The sequence below is a fragment of the Daphnia magna genome, linkage group LG6, assembly GCF_020631705.1.
Source record: "Daphnia magna isolate NIES linkage group LG6, ASM2063170v1.1, whole genome shotgun sequence".
Classification (NCBI taxonomy): domain Eukaryota; kingdom Metazoa; phylum Arthropoda; class Branchiopoda; order Diplostraca; family Daphniidae; genus Daphnia; species Daphnia magna.
The window spans coordinates 9,521,390-9,546,170 of record NC_059187.1 but is presented as its reverse complement, the minus strand read 5'-3'; the positions used below and the strand labels follow the sequence as shown (position 1 = coordinate 9,546,170).

General features: G+C 41.3%; 5 protein-coding genes and 4 long non-coding RNA genes across 15 annotated transcripts in view; 4 read left to right on the top strand and 5 right to left on the bottom strand.

Annotated features, from left to right (window-relative positions):
- Window positions 1-2,044: 2,044 nt before the first annotated feature.
- Window positions 2,045-5,711, top strand: LOC116924421. Its single transcript, XM_032930945.2, has 3 exons — window positions 2,045-2,890; window positions 3,532-3,670; window positions 5,091-5,711. The coding sequence occupies exons 1-3, from the start codon at window positions 2,399-2,401 to the stop codon at window positions 5,300-5,302; spliced, it is 843 nt and encodes a 280-aa protein (XP_032786836.2). The 5' UTR covers window positions 2,045-2,398; the 3' UTR covers window positions 5,303-5,711.
- A 3,723-nt stretch (window positions 5,712-9,434) lies between these two features.
- On the bottom strand, window positions 9,435-10,100 carry LOC116925733. The gene is made up of 3 exons (XM_032932478.2): window positions 9,979-10,100; window positions 9,795-9,916; window positions 9,435-9,710 (listed from the first exon to the last, which is right to left on the bottom strand). The coding sequence occupies exons 1-3, from the start codon at window positions 10,098-10,100 to the stop codon at window positions 9,469-9,471; spliced, it is 486 nt and encodes a 161-aa protein (XP_032788369.2). The 3' UTR covers window positions 9,435-9,468.
- A 423-nt stretch (window positions 10,101-10,523) lies between these two features.
- Window positions 10,524-12,705, top strand: LOC123473903. Its single transcript, XR_006648353.1, has 3 exons — window positions 10,524-10,736; window positions 11,823-12,049; window positions 12,130-12,705. It is a non-coding gene; the product is annotated as an uncharacterized LOC123473903 (long non-coding RNA).
- A 313-nt stretch (window positions 12,706-13,018) lies between these two features.
- LOC116925734 lies at window positions 13,019-13,774 on the bottom strand. The gene has a single exon (XM_032932480.2). It carries the CDS (start codon window positions 13,596-13,598, stop codon window positions 13,206-13,208), a length of 393 nt encoding a protein of 130 aa, XP_032788371.2. The 5' UTR covers window positions 13,599-13,774; the 3' UTR covers window positions 13,019-13,205.
- Window positions 13,775-13,925: 151 nt separating this feature from the next.
- Window positions 13,926-15,488, bottom strand: LOC116925732. The gene is made up of 3 exons (XM_032932477.2): window positions 15,352-15,488; window positions 15,014-15,272; window positions 13,926-14,931 (listed from the first exon to the last, which is right to left on the bottom strand). Exons 1-3 carry the CDS (start codon window positions 15,361-15,363, stop codon window positions 14,036-14,038), a joined length of 1,167 nt encoding a protein of 388 aa, XP_032788368.2. The 5' UTR covers window positions 15,364-15,488; the 3' UTR covers window positions 13,926-14,035.
- A 1,045-nt stretch (window positions 15,489-16,533) lies between these two features.
- On the bottom strand, window positions 16,534-18,342 carry LOC116925731. The gene is made up of 3 exons (XM_032932476.2): window positions 18,185-18,342; window positions 17,830-18,103; window positions 16,534-17,746 (listed from the first exon to the last, which is right to left on the bottom strand). The coding sequence occupies exons 1-3, from the start codon at window positions 18,194-18,196 to the stop codon at window positions 16,665-16,667; spliced, it is 1,368 nt and encodes a 455-aa protein (XP_032788367.2). The 5' UTR covers window positions 18,197-18,342; the 3' UTR covers window positions 16,534-16,664.
- A 147-nt stretch (window positions 18,343-18,489) lies between these two features.
- LOC116924213 overlaps window positions 18,490-24,781 on the top strand; it is a 104,019-nt gene continuing 97,727 nt past the window's right edge. The window contains exons 1-6 of one of the 6 annotated variants that reach the window (XR_006648334.1): window positions 18,490-19,106; window positions 19,215-19,616; window positions 19,696-20,776; window positions 20,865-21,269; window positions 21,334-21,649; window positions 21,727-21,930. This is a non-coding gene — a long non-coding RNA (uncharacterized LOC116924213). Of the gene's footprint in view, window positions 19,617-19,695; window positions 20,777-20,864; window positions 21,270-21,333; window positions 21,650-21,710; window positions 21,931-24,781 lie in introns of all 6 variants that reach the window. The other 5 variants (XR_006648335.1, XR_006648338.1, XR_006648337.1 and 2 more) reach the window with 5 other exon arrangements.
- Window positions 22,926-24,453, top strand: LOC123473902. 2 transcript variants are annotated; one of them, XR_006648350.1, is made up of 6 exons: window positions 22,926-22,961; window positions 23,033-23,295; window positions 23,360-23,427; window positions 23,490-23,548; window positions 23,647-23,715; window positions 24,297-24,453. It is a non-coding gene; the product is annotated as an uncharacterized LOC123473902 (long non-coding RNA). The 2 variants fall into 2 exon arrangements; XR_006648351.1 differs by lacking the exon at window positions 24,297-24,453 and having other exon boundaries at window positions 23,647-23,795.
- Window positions 24,290-24,593, bottom strand: LOC123473907. The gene is made up of 2 exons (XR_006648358.1): window positions 24,456-24,593; window positions 24,290-24,393 (listed from the first exon to the last, which is right to left on the bottom strand). It is a non-coding gene; the product is annotated as an uncharacterized LOC123473907 (long non-coding RNA).

Here is a 24,781-nt window from a genome sequence, read left to right as displayed (position 1 = left end):
TAACCGCATCACATTTGACGCAAAATAGCATTAAATGCAATTGAATCAACTAGAGCGGATGAGATTTACAATGTAAACATTTTTGATAATGTGACGTCAGAAGAAAAAATAAAACCCAAATTATTAATGATAGCGCCTTATGGCGTTACAGAACCTGCCAGCAGAGTGACAAATTTCCAGTAGCTTATTCTATTTTCTTTTACACCCTTCTCTTGTGTGTGTGCGTGTGTGTGTATGTACGGCTGTTGTAAGTATTTGAATACTAAATAGGGGGACACACTAGTTCACTTTGTCAACGTCTCTTCTTACACAATAGACGTCCGTCCTGTTTAAACAAAGTCTGTTACAGCATTTGCGTCGAATTCAATTTCGCAAAGGCTAAACAATCAATTTTTAAGACTCTATACTGTTCAAACGATGTGTGTGTAAGTATACTCTTGAATATCAACTTTGTTCGTGAATACCATTTGGAAGCCGACACAATGCGCCGACGCCCTTTTGTCTGTTATACAGAGGGCAAGTATGGAGTATCAAAATAAATAGATTGGGTCATCAGATTGGCGAAAGATGGGAAAAAAAAAAAGGACTTCCCTCCGGATATAGATGTGTGACAGGAGGGAGATCCTGTTGCACTTTTGGCCAGCCGCACATCAGGCACGTGACTGAACGCCGTTCGGCACACGCTTCATTATCAATAATACGGTCTCGTGGAAGTCAAAGCTTTTCTCTGTGCCGACCATCATCGATCTCTCTTGGCCCAAAACGTACACACTATATATTGTGACGTATAATCATATACGTGAGGGCAACCTATACACAGATGTAGAAATATTTCCGCACTGGATTGTGTGTGTGTGACTCACACGGAGTAAAATGTGTTGCGTCAGTTTGGCCGTCATCATTGGGACCTATAATCCCTGCTCACGTATATAGCCCTCAATGCTTATATATATTGAGAGCGGTTAGGAGAAGAGGGGGCGAGTTAAAGAGTCAACCCACATGTGCACACCCCTCCATCTTTTATGTTAATCCTCCCGTAGGTTTTCCCTTATATTCGCTTACATGGAGGCATGTACATAGACGCGCATATATGTGTCGAGAAGTACAGATCGCCAAAAAGCTCTAGCGCAAACACATCGGGAAAACCCTCATATTTTGGGTATTTGCTTGACTTCTTGCTTGTGTTAAAGTCCCCTGCTGCTCTTGTTATCATTTCTCTCTTCTTCTATACCACGTGTTTACTCGTCGCTATACGATCGTGATGGACGTCTCCATCCATGACGGATGCCCTCATTCTTCGACCATAAGCTGATACCACTCTTAAGTAGGATAGGGGAGATACAAATAAAACGAAAATAATAAGAATAGCTTTTAATCTATGTGATATATACATATATACAAATCAATTAATGGACATGGATTCCGCATCGTTAAACCGCATCAGAAAGCGCCAACTTTCACTTTGCCATCACGGCAACAAGTCATTCCGCATCGACTACCGTCCTTAAAAAATATAAAAAATTATTCAATATTTACTCGCAAACAAAGTTGAACAAACAAAAAAATGGCCCTGGAAAGGCAGGGGGGGTCAACTGTCAACTGTCGTTTCAACACCTCTCGCCCCCCTTATCCAGCAAACGTCTACGGTATCGTATAACATTCAGAAGATCAAACAGCAGATAGAAAGAAAAGACCTCGGCGTTCCATTATTCCTCAAAAAGGGAGGAGCAATGCAGCCAACTTGGTTTCCAAACTGTCCTGCCTTGTCAGCTGGTAATTAGCAAAGCAGGAACGCGCAAGAGAGATATACTTAATATAATAACTGCAGGACTCGCCTTTTCCCGTAGAATGCAAATACGACAGAGACTGGAGAAAGTCTGGAACAGATGGTCTCTCTGACAAAAAAAAAGGGGCGTGCTAGGGCGGGACGATATCTTTCCCGCAGTGGCCCCTTGTCTCTATACACACACAGAGAGAAATGCATCGATCGTTGGTGTCTAGCAAAAAGGAGATCGGGGGAGAACCAGCTGACCGCAGAAGCTTCTCCGAATGTGTTGGAAACGCACGCATGCGTTGCCCATCCGTGAACAAGAAAAGGATAAGGAGGAGAGTCACATGTTTCTCTTTTTTTTCTTGCTTCTCCCTCCCTCCCTGTGTGTGTGTGTTACAGTCGAAGAGGGTCGCCTCAAGACGCAGAGGACTGCTGCCTGCCAGTCTCGACTGCCTCTGCTAACCGAACGAACCTGTTCTCTCCGCGTTCCAGTTCGTTTGGATTACTTGCCAACGTGCTTTCGTTCAGAATGTCAAACGACTGAAACAATTGAAGAGACATTTGCGTTGTACTTTCATTGTAAATTTTGTATGAACATTACGACCCGGCCGGAACTTGGCGTGCAAAATGAAGAAACGATCGAGCGTGGTGGCAATCAAGACGGTCACATCGCGACCTGTTTTGGTTTTATGGTCAGTCGTTTCGATTGTGGTGGCATTCCTCTGTTGCTGGTCGTATTCCCAGCCGGCGTGGACACTCCGTTCATCCAGCGAAATCGGATCGCTTGATCAGCATCCGAGCACATCATCCAATCACATTGGCACGGCAGCATCGGATGCAAGCCAAACGGCCACGACATCAGTCCGAAGAAGATTGGAACGGGCCGTTTCCATTCAACTGCCGGCCGATGAGGTGCCGTTGATGTCCGAAGAGGACGTCAATGCGACGTCGTCGGACGTGATGATGACGCCTGGACGTAGCGCCATCCCGCTCGTCCACATCGGACTCTTTGGCATGTGCATCTACACGCAACAACATCCGGAGAGGAGGCCGGAAAGTACCGTGACGTGCGTCCGTCACGCCGATTTGGATTACGAGTGGCTTCCACCCGCCTGGCAGGTATTTGCATAACACCGTAGCTCAATTTGATTTATTCTTATTCTTGATCGATATGGTCATCCGTTAGGTAAACATTGGACATAAGTTTGCCTAATAATTTATTTCAGTGCGGTTTGTCTTCGTTCGCTTCGCTTATTTGTTCGTTACGTCTGAACGCTCAGTTTAACTAACCGCATCCAAGTGACAGCAATTTTTCGTTTGGCTTCAAGACGGAACAAATTGCACAAGACATTATTCATTGCGAACGACGTGAATTGATTTGAATATTTAAATTTCAAAGAAAAAAAAATCAATAGGCACTTTGTGGCATCCAGTCAGGTGTGGCCGGTGCGGGGGGGAAGGTTTTAATAATAAGCGGGAAGAACATGTGAAAAAAAAAAATAGAAGAAAAAGCTTAACAATATTTTCCATTTTCCTTTCTGCTCCGTCCTTACAACGTCTGTCACCTCGTTAAGGTCGACTGTGTGTCCCCGCGGCTGTTGGATTCATTTAAATGAGTCGCCTGCCGGATGACGACGGTGCGTGCCGTGGGGTGCGGCCACACACACACCAACCACCGGCCTTTTCATTGTCCTCTTGTCCCCTGACGTGAATGAATGCCTTCTCTTCATCTTCTTTTGCGTTTGTCTTCTTTGATTCAGGTGACGCGCGTCCTGTGCGGAGGTGGTTGCTTGATGCTACTGGCCTGCGCTGCCGGATGCGTGGCCGTCGCTTTCGTCCGTCATCATCACAGACAACAGGAGCTCATCAAAATGACGGCCGTCGTTCAATTAGCTGCCGGTAAGATTCCAGCCATTCAATTAGCTCGTGATTGAGCCCTCCCTCCCGCGGGAGGCCTTTGTAATCTGCCGTTTTGTCTTGCAACAATCACGACAAATCCTCGTGAAAAAGAAAAGCGTTTCAGCCTAAAAAGAAATGATTGCTCATATTGTCCGCCGTCTTTCTCTCCCTCATTAGACATTCATTTATGCCTTTCTATTTTTTTGAGGATAGATAGGTGATGGAGTGCGGGAGGTTCGCTAGAATATAATTTGAGGGATGACAAAAACACGCAAGTAGCGATACATGATCTCGAGACGTTGGATAGAATAAGTGGGCCCGGAGTATTTTCTCTCCCCCCCCCCTATTTTTGTTTTTTTATTCCGAAAAGAAGTTGGCAGTCATCCATCGGATGCTAGCGCGTGTCTTCGAGATGCGCGCTTGTAAAAAGAAAGAAGCCTTATATGTAGTTTACTGTCAAAAGGGTGTTGCAGACGAACTGAAACTGTGGCGGAAGACGGATCCGATCTTTCATCATTCATCAGAGGGCACAGCAAAAAGGAAAGGGGTGAGAAAGAAGTGTCGAGGGAAGTGCATCCCCCCGTTCTTGCCGAAAATGTTTCCTCCTCTTTTTTTGTTTTTATTTTAAAAGAATTGTTTTTTTTAAATTTTTATTTATTGACGTCACAAAATATCCTTCCGGGGTAGTAAACAATTCCAATTAACGATCAACAACGCCTTTGCTAAACAAAAAAAAATTTGATAAGACCCGACAACATTTTTGGCTGGAGCTTTAAAAAACAAAATCAAATTCCCGACGTTGATTATGATTCATCACTTTGACAGGGGAAGAAGACACACACACGTCTCTCACTTTGCTGTCTTCTTGTTGATGTTTTTCCTTTGGGTGGCTTTATAATGAGATGCATCCCGAGCTGTCAATAATAATAAAAAAACACGCTGCGGCTTTTTTTGTGGGAGGGTGGTTTGAACGGCGGGAACGACGAAAGAGCCGCTCCGGCCCACAGTCTGTCATCTGTACACACACACACACACGCACGAACAACAGCCTATTATATGTGCGTGTACGCACCGTTCTATTTATTCACGTGTGTGTGGTGTCGGCGGTTATGCCCCTCTCACTAAAACGCTATTTAGTTGGTTGTTGGGCCTTTTTTTCTCCTTCAAAATAGATGGTGATGCGGATATAGACATGGAATAGAAAAAGAAAGTTAAAAACGGTACAAGTACACCACTTTGAATCCATTAAACATGAAAGAGGTTCACCGCACCTCATGATGGATGAGTTCAACTCCACACACTATCAAAACATGGCACATGTGGGGGGTGAAACGTTATCATTTCGAGTTGCTTATATTTATTAACAGAATTAAAACAACAAATCATGAAATAATTCATTTGCTCTTGTATTTAATTCTAGCTTCGTTAATGCTGCTCGGATTGTGTTTCTATCCATTTGGACTGCGTTCAGAGAATTTGCATCACTTTTGCGACGAACGTTGCCAACCGGGATGGTCGTCGCTGGTCGCCGGCCTGTCCAGCGCAGCTGCTTTCCTCTGCCCAGTGTTGGCCACTCTCGTTTCAAACCCGATCTACGACAACAACCCTTGGGAGGCTTATCTTTTGCTCTGAAGCCAAAACAATCCGTACGTCTGATGCTATAGACATATAGCAGCCCAGTCAGCCAAACAATCTTAGATAATAGAGAAAACGATGTGCCACTGAAACATTTTTCTTTTTTTCTTTCTATTTTGTACCATAAATTACAACGTCAAAGAAAAAGAAAAAAATAGATTTCTCTTGTGTAAATGAAATGTCGATACAGTAAACGAAAAACGGTGGCGAGAGGGAATCAAAGTCAAAAGTTATGAGGAAAATGTGCGTGTGTGTGTGTGTGTGTGTGTCGGATGGGAATGCAGTTAGCGTTGCTATAGAATGTCGCCCGTGTTATTTCCGTGTGTGATGTGATTGTCCATCAATCGGCGGTCTGAAATAGGACGGACCCAAAGATAAATACAAATACACTGATGTCAGATTCTTATATAGCAACGGTGTGTCTCTTATTGTTTGTACAATATAGATAATCCATTTCAGAAAGAATTCGTTCGTCTCTGCAACGTTAAAAACTACTTTCAGAGATGATATTGTCTTTGTTTTGCTCTTGTTTTCTCCTCTCGTGCTGATGGCTTTTGATGGATCTGTGAGAAAATAACAAGCTGAAAAGAAAAGAAGAAGACACACGGCGATTCCATATATATACATATAAAAAAAAAAAAAAAAGGGGGGGGGGATTGGTTGTGTTGCAGGAACCTTTTTGCGTCGCTGCCAAAACATCCGGAACCCTCCGTCCTACCGCTCCGCACTTTCGGGGTGCCTTTTCCGTTCGGATTGAGTGACTTTTTTTCTTCTTCTTCTTTTCTTCCGGGGCATTGAGTCACTTCTTCCTTCAGTCAGTGCGCGTATACACCAACGTCTGTACACGACAGCGGAAATTGCAACTGCCAACTGTTTCCATTCTGTCCTTCCGTTAGCCCCAACCGCACAAATCCCCATCGCAAAAAAAGGAGAGAAGAACAATCTCTTCTTAAAATACAGACGTTCTTGATTGTGACGCTTGGATATATAACTGTAAAGACGAACGTCATGTTAGAAGGGATGAAGCCTCTGGTTGTAAAACGACAGTGCGTCCTGTACGTACATTATTATTATTACATACGTACACACGCACCACATTGCAAGACCTCCCTTACAGTTTCTCGTAAGGCTGTTAGAGGGAAATGTAAACGAGGATCTTGTTCATCTCCCCTCACCTCCACCACCTTATATTCCAGGGCCATCTTCAACTATAAAGTAACGAAAACAAACGACACCACATGGCGATGTTTACATCGTCGACAATGTTACAAGGATCAACTTACACCAGTCCCCCCCTGTAGGCCCTGTTATAACTTTCTTGTACGTCAAAAAATGTTCAAATTGAATTCGAGTTGATGAAAAGAAAAATGGCTTATTCGAGTTAACACAGAGGGTAGAAGATAACTGATGCGTTGCCTCAGTGTTGCCTTAAAAAAAAGGGGGAAGAAGGGATCACAATCAATTAGCATATAGCGGATGTATACATGGGCTGGCCCCATCTTTAATTCATGTAACTATATATACTCTTACTAGTATACAGCAATGCTGGCGGACCGGATTTAGAGGGACGAAAAAAGGGGCGAAAGAAAGAGAGGGAAACTTGTAAAACAAAAGACGACAGAAGGAGGAGCTCAGGGGACAATAACGGGTGACAAACTCGCTTCATAAAATGCATCAGCAAGGATTACGTTGAGACTTAAGAGAAGACGAACAATGACCGCATAGACGAGCTACTGGCCTGCGCCACAAAGCCTCGTCTTCTGAACATCATACGGCAACACGACCGAAAGCTCTAAACAGATGAAGGCAAAGACCATTTAAGAGTTTCTCTCCCTCTCTATATGTATAGAGGAGCTTATTAATCCGCTACTGCAAATCCCACATTTTTCTTTTGCTCGTATAAAACAAAAATCGCAATCAATAGTCGAGCCCAGGCCTTTTTCTTCCTCTTTCTATAAAATCAAACACATAACTTTTGTTTGTTTTTCTTTTCATGGAAGAAATATCCGATCGATCCTTTAGCTAAAGAAAAAAAAAAATATGTGTGTGTAGATATTTGATGGCAAACGCATCGGCAAGATGGGCCAGCGCCTCTGTATATATTGACGAAATTTAGTATAGATGGAATAAGAAAAAGCGCACGTCATGGAAGAGAATTCTTTCCCCCCTTCTCGAACTCGGTCGTCATCGAGATCGTTTCTCTTCTCTGTACTGCCTCTCGGTGGGCTAAAAAATAAGAAGAAGTCAAAAGTCTATCGAGTGGAAAGAGAATAAGAGAGACATAGAGACCCATAAAAATGGCTGATCGACCTCTTCATCCCTCGTCTGTCTTTCTGTCTCTATAGACTCTAGACGGAAGTCATCTCCAAGTTAAATCGACTTTCCCAACTCGGATTTATGGACATCCGCCTTTTCTTTCTTCTTCTTTCACCAGAGGCAACTCGGCCTCTCTAAGTTGTTGTTGTTGTCGTTTGAAAATATTTTAACAACACGCCGTCGAGTCTCTGAAATTCTCCTCCTCCGCACGTCATATCGTTTATTTTCGGTTCTAATTAGTCTGACCGAGTTGAGCTATGTGTATGACTATCATAATTCACCATCATTACTAGCCCCGCGTGATGGATTGCTCTCACGGGATTGATCATTAGCGTGACGGTATACCTCCGACAAACACTCAATCCCAGCACCACGTGCCCGTCATCTCCTCCGGCCTCTGTGTTTCTCTCATCTTCATTTTCTTTTTCTCTCTAAAGTATAGTGTATGTATATTTTTTCGAATGATGTGATGCATATTTCATCCGCACAAATAGAGAGAGAGAGTCCCCTGCACTGAGATATGAAGATGTTAGCCACCCCCTAACTCCCCGGTCCAGCTTTTCTGCTCAAGTTTCGTTCTCCAGTTTCCTCGTTGTCTTCGTGTCTCATTGGGAAAAGCCTTCGTTAACGACGGCCGTCCGGAAGCGGGGCCGTAGAAACATGGGAAAGGAGGAAGTTTGCGAGAAGTTGCAGGATGTTTCTTAAGCACTCGGCCTTAATATACACCCAACACTGTACTTCGATACCCGCTCAGTTTGGTGTATATATAACTTAACAATACAATCATCATGCACAAACGTGTACGCATATAAAACGTCTTTCTTTTTTCATCAGTCAGCATTTTTCTTTTCTGAAAAAATTGCATAGAGAACCATCGAGTTTTTTTTTTTTGAACGGACTGGCCGATCGTTTGGGATCTCCCCTCTCCTGAGGCGGAAATGAATGATCCTTTCACCGTCCATACTAACCATTTGTCATTAGGATATCCGACATGGGCATCGCAACGACGTTGTCGTTCCACATCGGTTATTGTGTTCGGAGCATCAAGAATCATGGCCTGCAGGTACACCTACAATTCAATAGCTTTCTTATGTATACAGTATATGTAATGTGCCTTTGACCAACGTAAATTTAAGATTATCTCGGTCAAAACTTGAATGTAAAAAAGGTTTGAACGTCGTATAGGAATGAAAACGTTCAATCTGACATGCGATGAGGAAGCTATTGAAATTTATTTCTTTGAACTATGTGCTGTCTCCTCTTAGCTGCATTTCATTTTGTGCAAACATTGGGGAAAAGAGTTTAACGACTCTGTTTATCTCTTGACCGTCGTAAATGTTCGCCAAATGAAGCTGTTTGCTGACGTTATGACGTAGACGCACAAAGGGGACGAAATGGTAGGCAATTCTCTTTTCCTTTCTGTTTTCAAACTGCTCATCTCGGCACACGTCATATGTCCGTTCGGAATGTCTTTAGTTTGAAAACCTGTTTTTACATTTTTTCTGGTCATACATGTCGCATCGATTTTTCTTTTGTCTGCGTTCAGACAGCACTTCCGTCGTGACAACAGAGATAATTCCAAACAGGATGAACCCCTTCCATTTTTTGGGTGTATAACACGCAGTGCTCAATCCGAGGCCATAGTAATGACACCTGCCAATCTTCACCTTTAAAAAACAAACCCCGGGGATAGTTACATGGCTCGTGCTCATTTCCTCTTCACGCAACACGCACGCTTAGCCTGCCCGTCCCTAGATGACGTTTACAGCTTTAAAAAAAAAACCCAACGAGTTTCAATTAGAAAAACGTGGCATTTTGAAGGCATGTAATTTATTGCTCCTAATTTTTCAGGAATCAAACCAAGCATCTTGATAAGTGGGGGGAGGAGTATAAAAAGGCGGGGGATTGTTCTCTCTCTCTGCAATGATGAGAATCGTTTCAGACCTTTGCGGAGGTGCGGATAGCAAATCCAGTTGTAACGTAATCCAAGCGCGCGTCGTCGCTTCTGTATCGGCCGTGTTATTTCCTCCATTATTGGCATGTTGACAACGATTGGCTCTGGAACATGGAACCGGTGGTGCTTGGTTACCTTCAAAATGGAGATCGAATTTGATGAGTGAGCAAACATTCCTTTTAGGTTTTTATTTTTTTAAATTGCTAGCATAAATTTTACGTATGTTTGCGTCGCTTGAAATAGTTGATACTTGCTGGTTAGGGCTTACGGTTGTTTTCGATGTTCCGTGTGTATCTATGCAGCGCCATATTTTGAACATAGCCATCACTACGCAGATATAGCTGATGGTTATCAAAAGAATTGTCAGCCATAGTTCCATTACAGTAACGAGAAATTTGGCTACCTCCTTTGATCCAGACAAACGTGTGTACACTTTGGGGACAAAAAGACTGATTTGAACCTTTGCTGATGAGTTAAAGCTTCAAACTTTGATAGCAATTTTAGTTTATCATCGATAACAGCCATTGATTATAAGATTTACATTTGTTTGATGGACATCCTTTACTTTTCTCAGCTGTCATTTAGTCCACAGCATTTCACCGTTCAACGTTCATAGCAATGCACAAAGATAGCAATTACAGTATCACAAATTTTGCCATATGGCAACGTCCATTTGCCTGACGAGTTGTCATTCTTTTGTGTCGTCATTACACGTCATCCGGAAAGTTCGTCTCTTTATCCCTGTTTGTGATGTTCAGCTATTGTCCTTGTTTAATATAAATGTGTGATCGAAAATGACATAGAATAACATTATCTATTTCGTGCTGCAAGTTTAGTTGCCAGGTGAGTTGTATCGAGTAACAACACAGTGATGAGACATGTACAACTAGGGATCAAGGACAATCTTGATGTTAAATCGATCGAAGTTTAAAATGAAAAAAAAAAAGGAAATCAACAAGGATGATGATGTGCTTCGTGCCTTAAATAAGCCATGGCCATTTCGTAAGTTGGCGGATCATCGTCCTCTTTTCTCGTCCTGAATAGAACGTTCGATAAATCTGAGACTTGTTGCAGGTCAATAGATGCTGTGACGTCATGTCCGTTAGTATCGTGACCGTGGCCGCCATGTTGCGTCGTCCCTGTTGTGGTGAAAGAAAAGAGGTCAGTAAATTATCTTTTACGTTAAGATTTATTTTGAACATTACCATGGGTCGAAGTAGCTGTTGCAATTTTCTGGTTTTTGGCACGACAGTTACACCAGTTAGTCTTAACGAACATCAAGACGAAAAGGATGCTCAGTATTAGAAATACGACTACGGGGACAAGGATGTCAATAATGGCATTTTCCATTGAATTTCGATCGGTTGAACTGTTCCACTCGATTTTTGGGTAAGTAGAACGTAATTTCGGGAGTGAGAGGGTACGCTTTTTTCGGAGGAAACGAACACAGTGGTCGATTTCTTGGCCGGTGAGGCATTTTTCTACCTGTCGTCTTAGGTTTATATAGTTTGAAGGAATACCACCTAACCGCCTCGGGGTTTAATCGAGTTTTTATTCATTAGAAAACGTACTAATATCCAATTAAGAAGCAACGAGCATCTTGCGTACGTGTCGCACATTTCCAAATGTCTCAAATGGAACACAAAAAAAGAGCTGACAAATCCGACTGCACATTGTATTCGTTCCAATTTTATTTTACGACCGTCGAAGTATACCTGTCTTGACTTTTTAATCACTGAAAGTTGAAGAGACTTTCCGCCTCTCTCCGTGTCAAGTCGTAATTATACACGTTCCGCAAAGGCGGGGTCTGTTTCCGGGTTGCCCTTCATTATCTCGCAAACTTTCGCCCCGAACTGACGTATGCACATTATGTCCACCACAAATGTTTTTTGTTTTTTTTTTCTTCTTCTTCTCTCGTTTACAATCAGTGAAATCAACGTCATGCAAATGCTGGTATACCCAAGATAATTCATTTTTACAGCACTCTTATCGGTTGTAGGTATAACGAGGTTGGCACACCAGTTTGCACTGGTCATTCACGTTCGCTAAAAAAAAACGTGCTCGTCGTCACGTCCGCAGCAACTACATGATTTTAGTTTAACTCTTCAGAACGTGTTATCTATCCGTCAGCTAATTTGAAATGAGTTGCAATCGTTAAGACGTTGGTGACCGACATACGAATGGGACATAATGCAGCTATAGGAGTGACTAAGCATTTTCTCATGTTTTACGACCTTTTTATTTTAGTAATCCTCCGGTGAAAGAGTTGCGTGGAATAAAACGATTCGAAGATAACCGTTAATCGCGCCAATCAGCTCCTTGCCCTACGTCACAAGCCTACAGGTGCTTAGGGACTCTTTGTTTTTGTTTTGAACCGACATCACGTTGGCGATAACAAACGGAAATAAAACAATTTGTTCCTCTTTCCGAATCCAAAACAAATGGTCCCGTGACGTAACGCTGACATCTCTCCGGTAATTTCAATTTCAAAAGTGAGCATGCGTGTATTTCATGATTACACTTAATCCCTTTTGTGCATTTCGATTATTTACAGAGCAACAGATTATTTTGTTTTTCGTACAAACTACAAATGGTTAGCCGGTTCTTGTAGAGGATCATTCTTTATGGCCTCGTCGTAACTCGGCGGAGGTAATTCTTCCCATTTGTATTCCGGTGGAGGTGCGTTGTTGGCCCTTGCTCCGTCTAGTGTTATGACGAAGACGTTGCCATTAGCTGACGCAGTTGGTGAGCGACTTCCCGGACGACCACCTTGCTGATTACGAGACTGAACGGACGTCGAGGCGTTGGCTTCACGCTGTTGGAGTTTGTTGCGTCGACCGCACGCACACAGCAGAATGCTAAGCATCAAGACACCGAAAACTATGGCTATCACCGTAATCTCTACAGAAGGCATATTGTGTTGCAACCTGAAAAGGATAGAGTGTTGTACATTACCCCCACAAAATTGCCAATTCAACGTGACCGTGTTGGCACGTTTCCCTGCTATGACATAACCATTATCTTTTCACGATCGCTTTCGTCGTTTAAAACTAATCAAGTTGACAACAGCAAACGATAGTCAACATGCATGATGGTAACAGGAAGGAAAAGATTTGAATGCTGACGGAAATCGAGAGTAATCTACATACCTCCTACTCGAGTATGACGTTTACGTTAGTTATCGATGGACTGTGATATTAGGGTTCAACACAAAAGACTTGAAAGATCGTGTTCCCCCCGGCAAGTCGGTGGGGACTCTGGGTTAAACTGACGTTCGTTTACATCTCTTCTCGGGCCGTATGCAATAGTTTTCTTGTGTATGTGTTGAAACATTGTCGGTGTGCACAACGAGATAACGAGTAGAGAGAAGAAAAAAAAACTCAAACATACGCACAGACCAAACGAGAGATACGATGCTTACGTCTCAGTTGATGACGAGGCCGTTCAGTGTGCGCGACAAGATAGCCAAAATGTATTTTTTCCGACGAAATTCTGTTATATTACCACATTTCCCCCCCAAAAAAACCTTGACGTTTAACAAAGACGAACATGTCAATTCATTGACGAGCTTAGTAAAAATACGCTGTACAATATTCCATTCTCTTAGTGGTGGGGTTGCGATTTGTTTTCCTAGGCCGATTGAGCAGGGCTTGTTAATGAAAGTTCGATTGCACCATCTTCACTGGCATGTGTGCTTGCTTCGTGCTGGTCAAACGATGGATTGATGTGTGATCCGGCGACGGCCTCTTCGTAACTTGGCGGCAAGTCTTCCCATTTATACTCCGGTGGAGGTTGGTTGTGATCGGAAGCGTTCCGGTTAGTCTCGTCTGTGACTGTGTACATATCACGATCAGCCATTCTGCTTGGCAGATGATTGTTCGTTTCTGAATGAGGTGTAGTCCTAGGATTGCTAGTCGCTGTATTCGATGAAACGGCCGACATACTCTGACGGAAACACCAGTAGAATAAAGTCACAATCACTAGGTAAAAAACAATCCAGGCAAATATGCTGTACGGATCCATGGTTGACTAGTTTTGTTAGCAGATTTACAGGCAAACAGTGGTTGGTTAGTATGTCTTTAAGAGACTGGACGAGGAAGCAGAATAAACCAAAAGAATGTCGACATCTGGGAAAAGAATCGAACTGGGCCTTATGTAAGCGACAGGTAGCTAAAGTAACAAATGCGACTGTGAAGCCTAGCTGGCGGTCTCCTCACTACGCTTATCGATAATCACCAAAGCTCAAACACACAAGATAATTTTTTTTTTTTGGGTTCAGGTTTAAAGGTCTTTCGCTATAGTTTTGTCCTGTGTCACAAAGTGATGGTTTTTCTTCTTGTAAACGTAAAATCATGCGAAACATTTTTATTGCTGGAGAAAAATTAGTGTGTATTTTGTAGCATTTAAACACATCAAACCGTACAACCCAAATTTACGACAAAATGACATTCGTTTGAATTTCAGCCTACCAGAGAAGAAGCATCGATGAGGAAGGTATCGTCATCGTCGAAGATATCGTCCAAATCATCATCAAAGTCATCCAAGTCATCGTCGTCGATGATGACGGTCGGAATGGATGGAACGAACTTGTTGTTATTGCCTCTAACGATCCAGCGTCCGAAGTTATCTCTAACAGTGGTGGCCTTACCGCTGAGCAAAGGATTCATCCTTCCGCTGGAGAAGACGGAAGGGCGAGAAACAAATCGTTGTGCGCCGTAGGTGGAGTAGTAAGGGTTACGAGAGACGGCCGAAACCACTTTAGGCTGCCTTTGACGGTTCTGTTTAATCACCTGGTAATTACCCCCTGACACTCTAGTTGGCTGGATGACCGTCTTCTTAGGCGATGTTAGACGGACAACCTGCTGCTGGTTTGATATTGTGGCTGGATTGACGAGACGGACGTTGTTGGAAGTCTCTTTGTACGACGATTGATCCGATGAGGTTACACGAACAACAGAAGGTCTCTGAACGGCATTGGATGGATTACTAAACGACGTTTGAGATGATGGACTGAGGCGGACGACGGACGGTTGCTGACTGGAAACTTTGCCAGGATTGACGACACGCAAAATCTGAGATGGATTCTCTAACGATGTTTGGGCAGGGGCGGTGGTTACCCGAACGATGTTGGGTTGTCCTTTATCGCGAATACCGAGAGATCCATCGAAAATGCTGTCGGGGAAACCGTCACGGTCGTCATCGACGCTCAAATACGCATAGTCTCGATTTCGCTGATCCACAGAGGATACAGACGGATACATTATCGGGAATTCCTTAGCGCGGTTAGTCTCAGAAATTGAAGTTCCCCTAACCTGGTATCCTAAAGATTGCCCATTAGTCGATCCGGCAACGTATTCTACGAACAAAAAAAAGGGGGTGGAGGCGTAAATCAGTATTGTTTGACAGAAGTACTAAAGAAAAACTGTTTTGATACACACCAAACTCTTGAACCTCGCCGTTTGGATCGATGTAACCGTATTTTCCAGTGACGAATCCATCGATGTCTCTGTTTTCAACACGGAATGATCCATCAGCTGACTCGTAACCGAACGTGTACGAGCCATCGTCGTTGTGCTTGCTAATCTGGCCAAGGATCTCTGTGTTTGTTCTGGAAAACTGGATCGCTGGAGACCTGGAAACGACGTAAGGTTCTGGAGCCGGAGCAGCCAGTGCGTAAGTCAAACCAATCACGAATAACTGAAACCAAGTATGTTTCAAAACAGTTAAGAATTTTGGTTTTCGCGATATAATTGCGTAGAAGATGTGGGTATCTTACCACGGTATTCATCTTGTTCGAATCTTGAAGAGCTAGTAAGGAACAGTCCAAGTGGATGTGATGACTGTGACGTTTAGTTGGTCATCCACCACCATTTTATACACGATCGTACAGGAGACGGACGTTCTATGCAGATGAGGTTACTAGATTTGCCACTTTCTCCATCAAACTACTGGTGTCTCACGGCCAACGTCTTTCAAACTTGTTACATCCCGTAGTTTATTTTATTTTATTTTATTTTTTGCTTTACCTAACTCCCGAGTTTTGTGTGTGTGCTAATATCAGATGGTTGCATTACTTTCTCTCTCGCTCATGTCGATTGCGATTTTTAAAGTAGCATCACATCCAATAGATTTTTTTCTTCTTCTCCTGGTGGCATGAATGTGCGGGTAGATTGTGACACAGTTCTTTCACGAAACCAGTATGGAACGAAAGCAATCGCGAGGTTAATCAGTCAAACAAAAAACAAAAATTGGGATTACGCAAGGACTTTACGATGCTCTGCTGGTTGGTCCATCTTGTCCATCGAAGAGAAAGGAACTTTTTCTCGGGAACGGAAAGTCGTGAAGCCAAGCAGCGTTTCTACACGTTATGAATTTGAACGCTTATATTCATTTGGCCGTGCGACCTTCGGGATTATCAGCGCATGTGGTGTATATCTCAATTGTTTTTGTGCGGATTCAGCAAGAAAACAAATTGTTATGCGGGCAGGAAATCGAGATAGTAAAGGTATTTTATGCTGCAAAAAAAAGGGATTGCAAAAACGGAGAAAAGATATAATTGAGATGATGAAATTGTCTAGTGGCTTCATGTCGTCGGTTTTCATTGATTAATTAGGTTTAGTTAGTGGGTGGTAGATGTTGGAATCAGCATGTTCACGAAAAATTTCACCAGCAGACTGTAATGAATCTAGCCAATTATTCCAGCATTTACCTTCCAACATTGTGGTGGACATAAAAAAAGCTTTCTTAATTTTCCTTATCCTTGTCATATTCTTTGAATGTTTGGACGATTTCCGCAATTGGTAGATGTTCAAAACGACAAAAGCTAAACCCAAAATAGTGTTTTCAAGTATCGACATTCATCCAGAATCATTTTCAAACTTTGTTGATTCCTATTTTTGGTAACTTGATTTATAACGGATCGATTAATAAGTTGAATAAGCCAAGATAAACCGTGAGCTTTTCCGTACTTTGCTTGTATTTTAGAACCGAATATGTTGTTGATGTTTTAATCAACACATGGAATAAACAAAAGATAAGCAAAACGCGAAAACAATCTTTGCTAAAAAAATTTAATCCGCATATTTATATCTAAAGAGTCGTAAAGTGTTGGAAGTCGTCATCATCAAAATCATAATCAAAATCATCCAAGTCATCGTCGTCAATGAAGACGGTCTGAACAGATGGAACAAAACGGGCCTGTTTGTTATTGCCTCTAACAATCCAGCGTCCGTAATTATCCCTGACAGAGGTAGCCCGGCCGCTGAGGAAAGGATTCAGTCTTCCGGACGACTGTGGGGATGGACGTGGCACAAACCGCTGGCCGTCGTTGCTGGAGTAGTAAGAAGGACGAGAATCGAGCTGCACGGATTGAGGCTGTCTTTGACGCTCTTGCATAATCACCTGATAACCATCGTTTGATGCTCTAGTGGGCTGAATGGCAATCTTCTTTTTCGGCGCAGTCAAGCGGACAACCTGACGTTGGGTTGGGCCAACGAAACGGACGGTACTGGAAGGATTTTCGGGCGCCTCTTGATCCGAAGAGGTTAGACGTACAACTGATGCTTCCTGTTCAGTAATGCGTTCGGGATTCACAAACTGGACCAACTCCGATGGATTCTCAGACGAAATTTGGTCCGAAGAAGTTAGACGGCCAACATTCGATGGATTTTGGGGCGATTCTTGGGTTAGACGGACAACCTTTAATCGATTTTCAGATGTCGTTCGTGGTGGTGTAGTTATGCGAACGGTGTTCGATGGGTTTTGGAATGTCGTTTGAGATGGTGACGTCAAACGGATAACATTTGATGGATTTTCGAACGACGTTTCAACCGGAGTAGTCAAACGGACAATGTTGAAAGAATTGTCAACTGTGGTCTGAACCGGAGATGTTAGATGGACAATGTTTGATGGATTCTTCAAAGGTGTTGGAACCTTAGTGTCCGTTAAGCGAACGATGTTGGTTTGCTTCTGGTTATGACTCACAACTTTATCGGGGAAACCATTACGGTCATCATCGGTACTCGAATATTCGTAATCGCGATCTTTCTGATTCACCGACGCTGTAGATGGATACATAACTGGAAATTCCTTTGCACGACTAGTCTCAGGAATCGCCGATCCCCTCGCTTGGTATCCTACCGAACGTCCATTCATCGATCCTGCAACATATTCTATCAAACAAAAGAATAACGTTATGCATATGTTAATACTGGTCACGTAAAAGAAAAAGAACTGCGTTGAATCGTCTACACACCAAATTCTTGGAGCTTGCCATTAGTATCGATATATCCATATTTTCCAGTGACAAATCCATTGGGATCTTTATTTTCAATGCGGAACGATCCGTCCTCAGACTCGTAGCCGAAGGTATAAGACCCGTCCTCATTATGCTCATTGATTTGACCAAGAATTTTGGTATTGGCTGATGAATATTGGATTCCTCTGGAAGTGGAGTCGAACGATTCGATGCTTACGTATGGTTCGGGAGCCGGAGCAGCGAATGCGCAAGCCAAACTGAGTACGAATAACTGAAATAAAACAACTCGTTAGTATGTGGAATTCATATCCTTGCTCAGATAAGTTCCTTCTTTAACTGAATTGTTATTTACCAAGGAATCCATTCTATAAAGTGCGCCTGGAAGGGTTGTGAACAGTCAATGAGGCTGAATAAGTGACTGTAATGACAGCTGGTTATCCGGAGTCATTTATACTCTGTTTTCATGGCTCATCGTTAGACGAAGACATTCTCTTGAGAATAATTTCAGACTTTCGCTGGGAACTAGCTGTTTGCTACGACTACCGACTCCTTCCAAGCTATCATATCAAGGGCCTTTTTTTGTACCGTTCCCGAAGTGATAGTTTTTTTCTAGAATAACACAAATCCACACCCGCCCCCCTGAACTTTCAATAGTGTTTGTCGTGTCAAGACAATGCGGGTGGTGTGATACTTTTGACCAGCAACTTCGTGTTTAGAAACAATGCATGTGTTAACGTTCATCTTTGTCATAATCTGGCATGTTTGGCCGAAATTGTTTGTTTTTGTTTACCTCACGTATACCGACGTATCTCACGCCGTGAGGTGCAATAGGTGTCCCCATAGATTTCACCTTTCACCTGTCGTCGGATGAAGATGGTAGCTGCTATGGAGGTCGCCATCATTGAAAATTTTCTGTCGATTTCAAACATTTCGTTTCATTACCAGCTTGGATTTCATTCTTGTTATTCAATGCATGGATCCTGTTAGTCAACTTTGCCGCTAAAAGTTCTTTTTAAAGGAAGCAGTCATTCTTACCAATAACTTTCACAATCCATGACTACTCCTGCTTTTGTTACGTTTGTACAATCTATCACAGGTTACCAATTAAAAGAAGGTGGCCTAAAAAGACTAAAGGTAAAATCTGCCCCGTGGATTCTAGTGTCAAGAAGTGCGCCCAGTGCATACCAGGTGGCGCTAGTGTCGTGATTGTGTCGCGATTGTGTCGCAACCAAACAAGGGCCCTTCATCTCTGGCTGTACCAGGTAATTTGAAAGGTAAAATCGCTGGTTTAACAAGAAAACCAATAACTTAATCAAAATCAACGTTAAATTTGGGTTGTGCCGTGTGATTTTTGTTGAATTTCTCACTTTCATTTTTGGCAGAATTCTAGATATTGTTGAAAATACGTGATATCCATTCCAAATTTAACGACAATTCCGAAAATCAAGTTTATGTTTGCAAAGGACTCATGATTTTTGAACTAAATTTAAAAAACCGAAGAACAAAGTTGATGCGCAAACAGAACTTTTGTTTTGTATATTTCAAAAACGGCGATTCTGACGAAAAAAATCGAATATTCAAAACAAACGTTCAATTTTGAGTTTCCTGAAGGGATCTAGGGCGAGGATTTTGGGTCGGAGGAAAAAAATTTGAGACGAATGAAATTTATTATTAGGAGTAGTAATTGCTATTTAGTGTTCTGCAAAATGACAACTCAATCATACAAAGTTCCACTTCATATGACCAGAGTTCCAGAATCCTTTGATTAACTATCCTTTTGAGAGGTAACCTTTGCTTTAATCGCAAAGTTTTATTTGAATTTAGATTTTGTTTACGTTTACAATGACCAGTTGCTCTCAATAGGTAAACCATGTGCATTTATTTTATTAAAGAAGAGGAAAATCAACCAATCAGTATGTGTACATGCCCGAGGAACTCGATCAACTAGATTTGGCTGGATTACCCGAACTAAAGACCAAAGAACAGCTGGATGAGATCATGCGCTTGTCACATGACGGTCTCAAGGATGGACATATTCGTTATTTGCTTTGCTAAATGATTCTGTGCTAATTGAAGAGCCTTGCGCAGTCTAGCTGCATCCAGCATTCCACCCAGATACTAGTAGAACCCCAAACATTGTTTTTGACAAGTACTGTCATATTGCGGTTGCAGGTTTTTACTAAATATCAAGTAGGTAACGGGTTTGATCGTGTTAAATGTATGATTTTTCGATTCGAGTCTATTTATGTGTCAGAACTGAAATCGTACTTTTAGAACTTTCAAAACACCACATAACTTTTATTAACAATTGATTACTTTTACAACTATCAAAATCTGGTTAACCATTTAAAGGAGAACAAAGCTCATCTTTTAGATTTCCGCAATTTCAACTTCCGGTTTTGCTTCTGGTTTTTTAATGTCAAATAACTCCTTATTTGTTGGTCTGTCAGAAAAAACATTCACATTTTCGTGATTCTCGTCCAATTTGGGGTCGATTCCATGCATCAGCTCAAAATACCGGAAAATCGTAAAAAAACGCAAATTTTCCTGAACATTTGAAATTTTCTGTTCATGAAAAATCGCGATTTTGGTCAAATCCGACTTTTGGCTAAAAACACGTCATTCCAACCCCAAATTTGATAAGGATCACGAAAATCCTTCTTGTTTGGTTATGGGATTACTATTTCCTGAGATATTGGCTACTTCCGGGAAATTGTCCTGACAATTTGCAAAAAGTAAAAAATGGGCTGTATTATTCTAACAATTTCAAATGTTTTCTTGCATGCATTAGGGTGTTGCAGCTTTTATTCCGTGTTTTTCTTGCTATCAACAGTTGATCCTGCGAGCAACGACAGTTTTAGCTACAAATGTTTAGCGCCTCGTCTTGCAACTAGTAGTTGATATTCTAGGTTTTTAAATTTAAAATTGGAATCAACTGTCTGAGGTTATAAAGTTCAAGCACTAAAAGCTAGAATTGTACTGATTTAAAAGTAAAATCTATTTTCTTTGTGGGTTCCATGCGGAAAATCTAGATGTCGTTACCCCTGGCAGCCGGGGCAGAAGGGGGCGCAAACGTCTGCTAACGTCAAAATTGTCTATTTCCCCCCGTCAGCTAAGGAGTACAAAGTACCTATATAATAGTCTTTCTTTTCCTCTTAGTGTCACCTTAGTTAGACTTGTAGTTACTTGTCTCATCATTCTGGATTTACGCAACGACGACATTTGGTGTTGCACGTTTCTTCGCTGTTTTATTGTCCTTTGTATAGAGCGTAAGTTCTTCTAATAGACCAACATATCTGGGAGCAAGGATCTGCTTAGGGAGAGTGAGACGTCAGCAAATACAACAACAGAATCATATCCAAATTGTAGCACGAAACTTGTACAGCTGTGATACCTCCCAAACACCTATGCAGTTTGGAATGCTTGTCAGGCGAATGGTACAGTAACATCCCATAAATATCAATCAACTGCCTTATTCACTTTTTTATTTTGTTTTTCTAGCAGATTAATGTAAAAGATGTCAAATGTTGGACATGTGGAAAAGGCCTGATAGGATGTGTGGGCGCCTTTGGTAACATAGATTGGAACATATGATTTTTCATGTTGGCTACACCAAGGCAGTAATAACTGTGCTGCAAACAATCTGCAAAACATGCTTGTCTGTCCATCTCAGTGATGAGATGGCAAATTTGTTGAGTAAATCTGACTAAGGAAGCAAATCTGAGAAGTGTTCCTAAAAGTAACTTGTCCCAGTGTGATTTTCATAGCAATCCATCATTTGTTCCAAAGATTTTTTTATGAAGCTACAACATAGAAGGTTGGCCACTTCTTACAGTAGAAAACCATTTGGGGTGCACCATTTAGATAAATGATTAAAGATTTATTATTTTGCAGGTCTTGACCCAGTAAGCATCATACGGGGAGCTCCTATGAATGAAAGGAACTTTCTTCAGTATTGATACTGGGATAAATGACTTTGTTCTCATCAACCTTTAGTTTAAAGATACCATTAACTCCTCAAAGACCACAAGTACACCTGTTACTACCACCCGGTTCCAAATCGATGATTGCTTGGATTCTAGAAAAAAACAATGCTCGGTAAAGTAAATTTTACAGTTGCCAACCACAATAGTTCCGCACTGTAATAAAATCTCGGTCAGTGACTCGGTGTCGCCAACGTGATACAAAGTTATTCAACTCTTTACATCAAACCTGTTGAGAAGGATGCCCCAGGCTGGACACTATTACTCCAATTGAAAATGAATGGACACAGGTAAAAAGTTTAGAGATTTTATAGTGTCACCTTGCAACCTCTTATTTATTTGAAAGTAATTCAAGTAATGTCATTTATAGCACTCATGCAAGATGCAACACCATTTAGACATCTTAAAAACGTATTTTAGGATATGCAAACTATTTTTATAAAATTAAGATTTTTGGAAAATGTGAAAAAAAAAAAAAAGGAAAGAAAAAAGGATAATGACTTGATTGATGGTAGTATTTTGTTCCAAGACTGTTGAATGTCTATTGTGAAGGTTTATCAGATAGTTGTACTGACACCACCTTCTCTTTTCTAGAACCAGCTATATTTAACAGGTTGGCTTTTTTTTGGAGAACTTGTTATTTTAAATTTATATTATATTTGTTAAAAAATTGTGCGAATGCAACGGATTAAATGTCAGCGTGGAAATGCAATAGGTAACAAAAATTTATGAGCTGTATTAATTTTTGATATTAAAAATTTGTTAGTTCCGGCTGGCAAGAAATGAGAGGACGATTGTTGATGAGACAATTTATTTTAATCGCTTTAACTCATGGAAACGCCGCCATTCGTGTAATCAAAAACGTCTGCAAGATCATTTTTCACCAATTTAAAGAAAGCTGAAACATATTTTATTTTTAAAAAAAAAAAACCTTCCTTCCTTCAACCAATTGTCAAGCGGGGTAAATAAATAAAAAATTCCCCTTAAAAAAAAAAATTTTTTTAAAAATTTTTAATTTTTTTTTAAAAAAATTTTAAAATATTTTTTTTTTTGTTGCATTCTGTAATTATTTACTTAATTAAAATTAAAAAAAAAAATAAAAAGCTTCCAGGTTTGTTGTTGGTCGTAGAACAGCAGACGACGAAGGTGGGGAAGCAACAAAGCAAATAAGAAATTCATTCATTTCGTTTGAAGTACATACTACTCGATTTGAACAGTTCAAAGCGGCATTGTACCATCGGGCAGAATCCAAACGGTTGATGCATTGAAAATGTCGGAGCTCTGTTGATGAATTTTCACCAGCACTCTTCCACAAGACGCGCGCGAAGCAAACGATAGCAAAGGAGATATGGACTTGAATTGGTTGTTTACCACCCGTGGCTTTCCCGCATCCCAGGATTAGTCTTGTACACCTTTTGCACTTGTACAGAGCGTTCGGGAACGAAATTAGTTGTGGATGGGTTTGCTGTTGACAAGCAAGGTTTGTTATAAAAAAGCATGCTGTACGTTACAAACCCCCATTTTGATACTTTTCTTTTCTACAGGGAAGGATTTTTACCAAACTAGATAGGAATGAAATTTGTTGTGGCTGGTTTGGTTGTTGACAAGCAAGGTTTATTATCAAACAGCATGTTGTACATTATGAACCCACTTTCATACTTTTCTTTTTTACAGGGAAGGATTTTTTTTACCAAAGTAGACAGGATATTTATTCTTAATCCCACAATGTCTTGGTAATAAATCGTAAGGAAAATGCCAAAAAGATTTCACCGTATTAATAGATGTATCAGCAAAATTGTAATACTAACTCGTGTTTTTTCCTTTAATGTAGACTACAAATCATGCTGAATTGGAATAGTATGTTAATCGAGGCTGGGTGCCAAAGCAATGGATGATAATTGTAAGCGCGATTGGAAATATCCATGATTTATTAACGTTCTCTCACGTTACGGTATTTTATTAAAGACAAATTGAAGTGTATATCTGGGCTCCCTTCTTTTCTGTGGCCCCGTTTCCCCTTGACTCATAATAAGCCCGTAGGGGGTCATGCCCCTACTGTACGGTATATATAAAAACAACATATATCGAGGTTTGGAGGGCTCTGGCCGGAAAGGGGACGTGGGGGTCCTCATAGTTCGATGAAATGCTTATGGAGGGCTATGTCGCTACCCACAAATCCGAATTAAAGGTTAATCGCTCCTGTAAAAATGTTCCAAATCTTCAGCTCTTCTTCCGGCTTCTCTTAGCCAAGCACTGGGTAATCTCCCCGGTGAGTCAATTGAGGCAGTGTCTCCCCCTGCCTTGGTTGACAGCAATTTTTGAAATGGTTATTTAACCTTTTAAAAGTTGCAAAATATTTTTTCATGTGGAGAATTATCAATACAAATTTTGTTTTACATTAATTTTGAAAATGTTGTTTTTCGTACTTTCTTAGTGTTCACACTCTATACATTCCTGACATTTACACTTTTTTCTTTTAAGGATTGGACTCTAAACACTGCTGAGATGGCCACTGATGTGCAGTTCTTGTACTGCGTTCCCGGATTGCCTTTGAATTATTGCCGATGACATCTCAATTCTGTAGTTGGTAGATATCTGTTGAACATAGTTGAAACTCATATTTACCAGAGTTTTGTTTACCTGCAGAATAATTTTGTATTTAATCTTTGTATATATTGGATTATCCGGCGTATTGAAGTAGTTTCACAGAATTTTATTTAACTCGTTCGGGGCTCGATCCTCAAACTTTCGGTGTGCATTGCCGATGCTCAACCGTTGAGCTATGAGTTACAATTAAATATCACTAATATTAGAAAGCACGAAAAGATAATAAAGGCAATATTTATAGGCTCGTAAAATTATGTGCTAACCTGACTGATGTTATCCAAGGATCATAGCTCTATGGTAGAACGTTGGTGTATGGATCTAAAGGTTTCGGGTTCAAATCCCGTCGAAAATTTAGTACA